Source organism: Pseudorasbora parva, chromosome 14 (assembly GCF_024679245.1).
Source record: "Pseudorasbora parva isolate DD20220531a chromosome 14, ASM2467924v1, whole genome shotgun sequence".
NCBI classification, from domain to species: domain Eukaryota; kingdom Metazoa; phylum Chordata; class Actinopteri; order Cypriniformes; family Gobionidae; genus Pseudorasbora; species Pseudorasbora parva.
Genome location: NC_090185.1, coordinates 14,677,996 through 14,688,450, shown reverse-complemented (window position 1 = coordinate 14,688,450; position 10,455 = coordinate 14,677,996). Strand labels below are relative to the sequence as shown.

The 10,455-nt window shown below is 32.9% G+C and overlaps 1 protein-coding gene across 1 annotated transcript; it reads left to right on the top strand.

The window, feature by feature from the left end:
• Nucleotides 1-600: 600 nt before the first annotated feature.
• LOC137039739 (WAP four-disulfide core domain protein 3-like) lies at nt 601-4,551 on the top strand. Its single transcript, XM_067415016.1, has 8 exons — nt 601-604; nt 757-903; nt 1,626-1,769; nt 1,871-1,992; nt 2,233-2,254; nt 2,353-2,493; nt 3,149-3,292; nt 4,352-4,551. The coding sequence occupies exons 1-8, from the start codon at nt 601-603 to the stop codon at nt 4,405-4,407; spliced, it is 780 nt and encodes a 259-aa protein (XP_067271117.1). The 3' UTR covers nt 4,408-4,551.
• The last annotated feature ends 5,904 nt before the right edge of the window (nt 4,552-10,455 follow it).

Genomic DNA, 10,455 nt, shown 5'->3' with positions numbered 1-10,455 from the left:
TTAACCTCATTATACAGCGCTAAGAAAATGTAAATAAGCTAAATACAAATTTTGTCTTTACGCACTCTTAGGACATTATATTGAATAACCTTGTATTTCTGTTTTGTTTTCCTCATGCTTGCGCACAACTGATGCCGAAGTATTAGAAACAGGTGAGGTCTTTTAATTTCGTTACACAGCGCAAAGAAATATATGTACATTATTAGAATCCCTATACAAAACATGACTTTTGGGTAGGCCTACATTAAATGTACAGTAGGCTGCAGATGCATGTCTGTAGTTCTAAGTAAAGGTGTGTATTTTATTTTTCTCTCGTAGCCTACAAGAGTATTTTTATTTTATTATTAATAAGTGTTAGACATCTACATCTTATGTTAGACTTCTTCCTAAATGGCTTCATAATTTCCTCAATTCTAAAAAGTGAAGCGCTGTGAATATTTTCTGGATGCACCATACACCCCGCATTCATTTTCATCAAGAGGTTTATATATTTTTGTTCAAGAATATGTATTGACAATGCAAGAGTCCAGCACCCTGTAAAGTCTGCTCCAGCACATCCCAAGGACTTTCAGTGAATTTAAGGTCTGGACTCGGGAGCCGATGTGTAAAATTATCCTTCATGCTCCCTCTCAACCATTCTTTCACAGTTTGAGCCTGATGAATCCTGACATTGTCATTCTGGGGCACTTTTTGTTTGTTGAATAGTGAATAAGGCCGTCAGTGACTTGTGGTTTTTCTGTTGTTCGTGTATATCAGTAAAGCCAGGAGTGTGTCCTAGAGACCACATTACAGTAGGAGTGTTAAGCAAGTGTGTCGAGTTGTGTTCCCATGACAGTGACTGTCCGAAAGCTGAGAAGTGCTGCAGCAATGGATGTGGACATGCGTGTATGCCTCCATATACAGGTATTTATACTTTATTACATCAGTTTATATCGCCACCCAACTTCTCTTGCTTCAAAAAGTATTAGGCAGGGTTTAATATCCTGCCTACAATGTTATTGTAATGGGCAAAAACATGAGCAGCAGTTATGGCTTATTTTTTCCCGGCAGCCCATTATCCAGAATAGCCTGCATGTTTGCTCCTCAGATGTTCATGCATTGAGCATGTGCTGCTGTGGTATGCCAATGAAGCTCTTCGATGTACAAACCACCTTTTTATTTTTTTTATTTTAATGTTTTTTTATTTTTATTTTTAATCGGCTAATCTGAAGTAATCCCATACTTTAGGCCCCTTCAGCCTTTGAAATCCTTTGCTTTCAAATCACACTCGACTCCGCTTCACTTACTGCTGTGTAACTTTGCCATAACGCTAGCTCATACTAGTGGTGTGGAGGACACTTATTTTAGTCACACTAAAATTACCTTCAGTCGCTTATCTCGACAGGCCTAAATTTAAGAATTTAAACGTTTTTATTCAGCTACAGTATGACGACATGGGGATTTCCTGGAATGAGTTGCGCTTGCGTACTTCTGCATGAGTGCTCTCAGATTGAGCAGCATTTACTACTTGTCACAGAGCTGTTCTTCACTAACAAGCTGCATGTAAAAAAAAAAAAATCCCAGCCTTTGCCAAATTGCGTGCCGCGAGTTATTCGGCATTAATTCCTATGCTAAATTCATAACAGAGAAACCAAAGCCAGGAGTGTGTCCAAGTGAAACCAATGGAACAGGGGTGTGTGTGGAGGCGTGTGTGAACGACAGTGACTGTCCAAAAGCGGAGAAATGCTGCAGCAATGGATGTGGGCATTCGTGTACAACTCCATATACAGGTATTTATATTAGTGTGTGGGTCATCCTTTTTTTTCTTTTTTTATATATGCAATGAGTCATTTAGCATTCATTGCCATGCTATTATACAAATTCATAACAGAGAAACCAAAGCCAGGAGTCTGTCCAAGAAACACATCTTTAGTAGGAGTGTGTGCAGAGTTGTGTTCCTATGACAGCGACTGTCCGAACGATGAGAAATGCTGCAGCAATGGATGTGGACATGCGTGTACCGCTCCATATGAAGGCATGTTATACTGACGCATGGAGTCGGTTGTTTTCTTCTCTATTACATAGAATAAGACCATAAACATTCAGTGATCTGGTCTCTGTGTTTGTATAACAGCAAAGCCAGGAGTGTGTCCAAACAACAGAGTCTTTAAGCGTGGAGTGTGCGTGGAGTTGTGTGAAGATGACAGCGACTGTCCGAATACTGAGAAATGCTGCAGCAATGGATGTGGACATCAGTGTAGAGCTCCATATGAAGGCATGTTATACTGACGCATGGAGTCGGGTGTTTTCTTCTCTATTACAGAGAATAAGACCATAAACATTCAGTGATCTGGTCTCTTGTTTGAGTAACAGCAAAGCCAGGAGTGTGTCCAAACAACAGAGTCTTTAAACGTGGAGTGTGCGCGGAGTTGTGTAATGATGACAGTGACTGTCCAAATACTGAGAAATGCTGCAGCAATGGATGTGGACATCAGTGTAGAGCTCCATATGCAGGTATTTATTGTGTGCGTGTGTCGAACTTGGAGTGTGTGCTGAGATGTGTACCTATGACAGCGACTGTCTGGATGATGAGAAATGCTGCAGCAATGGATGTGACATGCATGTACAGCTCCATATAAAGTTTTCTTTTTTTTTTCTTTTTTAAAAAATGAGTAAAATATCCTATGTTGGCAAAAAGTCGGCAAGTGCACAGGATAATTGAGCTACAGGCCAAACCAGTGAAACGTATAATCTTAAGTTTGTCACACAAATTGGTTAAACTTTTATCTAGCGCTCCAAATGGCAATTAAATGCCTTTAAAATCTTTTTTTTTTCTTTAATTACCTTTCCTTTGTCCATGAGAAATGGCTTGCGCTGACTGACAGATCCAACACCTCAGACACAATCCCGATGTACAAACATGTCATGTTCTAAATGAACTCTGGTGTTAGTTCAAAAATGAAAAGTAGCCCATGATTTTTCTAATTTGTTTGCTATTACCAGGGATTTAAGGTATGGAAAGGTTGTGACATTTTGAAGGGTTTTTAATGGAGACTGCATATGACTAACACTCTCGAAAGTGCTCGTTGTCCTCACTTTGCCAGCACAGTCACATGTATGTTTTAAATGCTAAGTCATTCAGAAATGCTGTTTTTCAAACGCGTAACAGATGAACCAAAGCCAGGAGTGTGTCCAAACAACAACCTTGGAGTAGGAGTGTGTGTAGAGAAGTGTTCCTATGACAACGACTGTCCAAAAGATGAGAAATGCTGCAGCAATGGATGTGGACATACATGCACAGCGCCGTATAAAGGTATGTTCTACTTATGCATGGATTGGGTTTTCTTTCCTTTTCTTTCTCCATTACAAAGAATGAGACTTTCAGCATTCATCTGGTCTCTGTGTTTGTGTAACAGTAAAGCAAGGATTGTGTCCAAACAAATTCCTTGACCGTGGGGTGTGTGTGGAGTTGTGTGTTGATGACAGTGACTGTCCGAAGGCTGAGAAATGCTGCGGCAATGGATGTGGACATCAGTGTAGAGCTCCAATTAAAGTATTTGTTATATTGACACACCTTTTCTTTCTCAAATTACCTGAATTTTGCCCATAGCATCATTTCAAGGAGTGTTATTTTCTCACTCAAACCACAGCCGCTTCTGCTACTGATTGCTTTCAGAGGGAAAAGCTGCCCATAACTGCTGGCATGTTAGCTCTAGGATCAGTTTTCTTCTTAATGATTGCATAATTAGTTAATTTGTTTCGGTCTTTGCGCTCCTCAAATTACGTTTCCAGTATGTTTTCCCTTCGGTGAATAATGTAGCCGATCACCAGGTTTTCTTTTCTAAAATGCAAAGGCCAATCACGGCGTTAAAGTTCGAATCCACTCGCCGCTCGAGTTGTCCAGTGCTGAGTCCTGCACATGCACCAATCCATGCAAATGAGATTCATTGTGTCGTCAGCTTCACTGAATGGGACTGTGAGATTGTTCATTAAATTAGTGCCTGCTTTTAGTGATTTATAAAGAGTGTGCTGTCTAGGTAATATAAAATAATAGGCCTATGAGTTCAGAATTCGAATACAATTTGTTTTCCATTCTTGACAAGTGGCCACATACGCTTTAATACATAGACCCATATCTGCATATACATGTGGGGTTCACTCTTGAAACTGATGACTGACAGTGAATATATAAACGGGCTCATGTCAGGAAACACAAAACATTTCCGGCACAAGTTCCGGCAGGGAAATGGCATCGCAGCATGCTCTCTAGTACTTGGAGTACAATTCGCTCTATAAGCAATGTTTAGTTCTCTGTATCGAAGATTGAATGCTGCTATAAACTGACTAAAGCTGTGTGTCTGTATCCCTGCAGTGAAGCCTCGTGGTGACTGCCTCAACCCGACTATGTGCCTAGAACGGTTGCAATAATGGCCAGTGTCCTGAGAGACAGAAGTGTTGCTCTGGAAAATGAATGCAGTTAAGTGCTGATTTAACCATCAGAAAGTCCTCTGGAGTTTTTTTTGCATGCCATACTTGAGGCCTGTCTTTCACCAAATAAATTGCATGATTTAATCTTCTGTGTGGGTTTCTTTTTTTAAAAATGTACAATACATTGTCCGGCCAAAAAAGTCAATGTTTGGCTTTTAATTGGCAAATGCTTAAGAGTCAATTAGATTTTAGTTTTAGTAAATCTAAACTACCAAATACACGATTACAACAGTGTATACTATTACATAAAAGTGAATTTATTCAATTATCACAAATCAAAATGAACAAAAATACACAATTACAACAGTGTTTACTATTACATAAAAGTGAATTTATTAAATTATCACATAAAAATAAAAATGGACAAAAATTAAAAAATACGACAGTGTATACTATTACATAAAAGTGCATTTATTTAATTATCACAAAAATCAAAATGAACAAAAATACACAATTACGACAGTGTATATACTATTACATAAAAGTGAATTTATTCAATTATCACAAAAATCAAAATTAACAAAAATACACAATTACAACAGTGTATATTATGACATAAAAGTGGAAATTATTCAGTTATCCCACAAATTCAAAATTGACAAAAATGCTAAATTACGACAGTGTATACCATGACATAAAAGTGGAAATTATTCAATTATCACACAAATTCAAAATGGACAAAAATACTGAGTTACGACAGTGTATGCTATGACAAAAAGTGGAAATTATTCAATTATCACACAAATTCAAAATGGACAAAAATACTGAATTACGACAGTGTATACCATGACAAAAAAGTGGAAATTATTCAATTATCACACAAATTCAAAATTGACAAAAATACTGAATTACGACAGTGTATACCATGCCAAAAAAGTGGAAATTATTCAATTATCACACAAATTCAAAATAGACAAAAATGCTGAATTATGACAGTGTATACTATGACAAAAAAGTTGAAATTATTCAAATATCACGAATTCAAAATGGACAAAAATACTGAATTACGACAGTGTATACCATGACAAAAAAGTGGAAATTATTCAATTATCACACAAATTCAAAATTGACAAAAATACTTATTTACGACAGTGTATACCATGCCAAAAAGTGGAAATTATTCAATTATCACACAAATTCAAAATGGACAAAAATACTGAATTACGACAGTGTATACCATGACAAAAAAGTGGAAATTATTCAATTATCACACAAATTCAAAATTGACAAAAATACTGAATTACGACAGTGTATACCATGACAAAAAAGTGGAAATTATTCAATTATCACACAAATTCAAAATAGACAAAAATGCTGAATTATGACAGTGTATACTATGACAAAAAAGTAGAAATTATTCAAATATCACGAATTCAAAATGGACAAAAATACTGAATTACGACAGTGTATACCATGACAAAAAAGTGGAAATTATTCAATTATCACACAAATTCAAAATTGACAAAAATACTTATTTACGACAGTGTATACCATGCCAAAAAGTGGAAATTATTCAATTATCACACAAATTCAAAATTGACAAAAATACTGAATTACGACAGTGTATACCATGACAAAAAGTTGAAATTATTCAATTATCACACAAATTCAAAATGGACAAAAATACTGAGTTACGACAGTGTATACCATGACATAGAAGTGGAATTTATTCAATTATCACACAAATTCAAAATGGACAAAAATACTGAATTACGACAGTGTATACCATGACATAGAAGTGGAAATTATTCAATTATCACACAAATTCAAAATGGACAAAAATACTGAATTACGACAGTGTATGCTATGACAAAAAGTGGAAATTATTCAATTATCACACAAATTCAAAATGGACAAAAATACTGAATTACGACAGTGTATACCATGACAAAAAAGTGGAAATTATTCAATTATCACACAAATTCAAAATGGACAAAAATACTGAATTACGACAGTGTATACCATGACAAAAAAGTGGAAATTATTCAATTATCACACAAATTCAAAATTGACAAAAATACTGAATTACGACAGTGTATACCATGCCAAAAAAGTGGAAATTATTCAATTATCACACAAATTCAAAATAGACAAAAATGCTGAATTATGACAGTGTATACTATGACAAAAAAGTTGAAATTATTCAAATATCACACGAATTCAAAATGGACAAAAATACTGAATTACGACAGTGTATACCATGACAAAAAAGTGGAAATTATTCAATTATCACACAAATTCAAAATTGACAAAAATAGTTATTTACGACAGTGTATACCATGCCAAAAAGTGGAAATTATTCAATTATCACACAAATTCAAAATTGACAAAAATACTGAATTACGACAGTGTATACCATGACAAAAAGTTGAAATTATTCAATTATCACACAAATTCAAAATGGACAGAAATACTGAATTACGACAGTGTATACCATGACATAGAAGTGGAATTTATTCAATTATCACACAAATTCAAAATGGACAAAAATACTGAATTACGACAGTGTATACCATGACAAAAAAGTGGAAATTATTCAATTATCACACCAATTCAAAATTGACAAAAATACTGAATTACGACAGTGTATACCATGACATAGAAGTGGAATTTATTCAATTATCACACAAATTCAAAATGGACAAAAATACTGAATTACGACAGTGTATACCATGACAAAAAAGTGGAAATTATTCAATTATCACACAAATTCAAAATTGAAAAAAATGCTGAATTACGACAGTGTATACCATGACAAAAAAGTGGAAATTATTCAATTATCACACAAATTCAAAATTGACAAAAATACTGAATTACGACAGTGTATACTATGACAAAAAAGTGGAAATTATTCAATTATCACACATATTCAAAATTGACAAAAATACTTAATTACGACAGTGTATACTATGCCAAAAAGTGGAAATTATTCAATTATCACACAAATTCAAAATTGACAAAAAACTGAATTAAGACAGTGTATACCATGACAAAAAAGTGGAAATTATTCAATTATCACACAAATTCAAAATTGAAAAAAATGCTGAATTACGACAGTGTATACCATGACAAAAAAGTGGAAATTATTCAATTATCACACAAATTCAAAATTGACAAAAATACTAAATTACGACAGTGTATACCATGACAAAAAAGTGGAAATTATTCAATTATCACACGAATTCAAAATTGACAAAAATACTGAATTACGACAGTGTATACCATGACAAAAAAGTGGAAATTATTCAGTTATCCCACAAATTCAAAATTGACAAAAATGCTAAATTACGACAGTGTATACCATGACATAAAAGTGGAAATTATTCAATTATCACACAAATTCAAAATGGACAAAAATACTGAGTTACGACAGTGTACACCATGACATAGAAGTGGAATTTATTCAATTATCACACAAATTCAAAATGGACAAAAATACTGAATTACGACAGTGTATGCTATGACAAAAAGTGGAAATTATTCAATTATCACACAAATTCAAAATGGACAAAAATACTGAATTACGACAGTGTATACCATGACAAAAAAGTGGAAATTATTCAATTATCACACAAATTCAAAATGGACAAAAATACTGAATTACGACAGTGTATACCATGACAAAAAAGTGGAAATTATTCAATTATCACACAAATTCAAAATTGACAAAAATACTGAATTACGACAGTGTATACCATGCCAAAAAAGTGGAAATTATTCAATTATCACACAAATTCAAAATAGACAAAAATGCTGAATTATGACAGTGTATACTATGACAAAAAAGTTGAAATTATTCAAATATCACACGAATTCAAAATGGACAAAAATACTGAATTACGACAGTGTATACCATGACAAAAAAGTGGAAATTATTCAATTATCACACAAATTCAAAATTGACAAAAATACTTATTTACGACAGTGTATACCATGCCAAAAAGTGGAAATTATTCAATTATCACACAAATTCAAAATTGACAAAAATACTGAATTACGACAGTGTATACCATGACAAAAAGTTGAAATTATTCAATTATCACACAAATTCAAAATGGACAGAAATACTGAATTACGACAGTGTATACCATGACATAGAAGTGGAATTTATTCAATTATCACACAAATTCAAAATGGACAAAAATACTGAATTACGACAGTGTATACCATGACAAAAAAGTGGAAATTATTCAATTATCACACAAATTCAAAATTGAAAAAAATGCTGAATTACGACAGTGTATACCATGACAAAAAAGTGGAAATTATTCAATTATCACACAAATTCAAAATTGACAAAAATACTGAATTACGACAGTGTATACTATGACAAAAAAGTGGAAATTATTCAATTATCACACATATTCAAAATTGACAAAAATACTTAATTACGACAGTGTATACTATGCCAAAAAGTGGAAATTATTCAATTATCACACAAATTCAAAATTGACAAAAAACTGAATTAAGACAGTGTATACCATGACAAAAAAGTGGAAATTATTCAATTATCACACAAATTCAAAATTGAAAAAAATGCTGAATTACGACAGTGTATACCATGACAAAAAAGTGGAAATTATTCAATTATCACACAAATTCAAAATTGACAAAAATACTAAATTACGACAGTGTATACCATGACAAAAAAGTGGAAATTATTCAATTATCACACGAATTCAAAATTGACAAAAATACTGAATTACGACAGTGTATACCATGACAAAAAAGTGGAAATTATTCAATTATCACACAAATTCAAAATGGACAAAAATACTAAATTACGACAGTGTATACCATGACAAAAAAGTGGAAATTATTCAATTATCACACAAATTCAAAATGGACAAAAATACTGAATTACGACAGTGTATACCATGACATAGACGTGGAATTTATTCAATTATCACACAAATTCAAAATTGACAAAAATGCTGAATTACGACAGTGTATACTATGACAAAAAGTGGAAATTATTCAATTATCACACAAATTCAAAATTGACAAAAATGCTGAATTACGACGGTGTATACCATGACAAAAAAGTGGAAATTATTCAATTATCACACAAATTCAAAATGGACAAAAATACTGAATTACGACAGTGTATACCATGACATAGAAGTGGAATTTATTCAATTATCACACAAATTCAAAATTGACCAAAATGCTGAATTACGACAGTGTATACCATGCCAAAAAAGTGGAAATTATTCAATTATCACACAAATTCAAAATGGACAAAAATACTGAATTACGACAGTGTATACCATGACATAGAAGTGGAATTTATTCAATTATCACACAAATTCAAAATTGACAAAAATGCTGAATTACGACAGTGTATACTATGACAAAAAAGTTGAAATTTTTCAATTATCACACAAATTCAAAATTGACAAAAATACTGAATTACGACAGTGTATACCATGCCAAAAAAGTGGAAATTATTCAATTATCACACAAATTCAAAATTGACAAAAATACTGAATTACGACAGTGTATACCATGCCAAAAAAGTGGAAATTATTCAATTATCACACAAATTCAAAATTGACAAAAATACTGAATTACGACAGTGTATACTATGCCAAAAAGTGGAAATTATTCAATTATCACACAAATTCAAAATGGACAAAAATACTGAATTACGACAGTGTATACCATGACATAGAAGTGGAATTTATTCAATTATCACACAAATTCAAAATTGACAAAAATGCTGAATTACGACAGTGTATACCATGACAAAAAAGTGGAAATTATTCAATTATCACACAAATAACAAAATTGAAAAAAATGCTGAATTACGACAGTGTATACCATGACAAAAAAGTGGAAATTATTCAATTATCACACAAATTCAAAATGGACAAAAATGCTGAATTACGACAGTGTATACTATGACAAAAAAGTTGAAATTTTTCAATTATCACACGAATTCAAAATGGACAAAAATACTGAATTACGACAGTGTATACCATGACA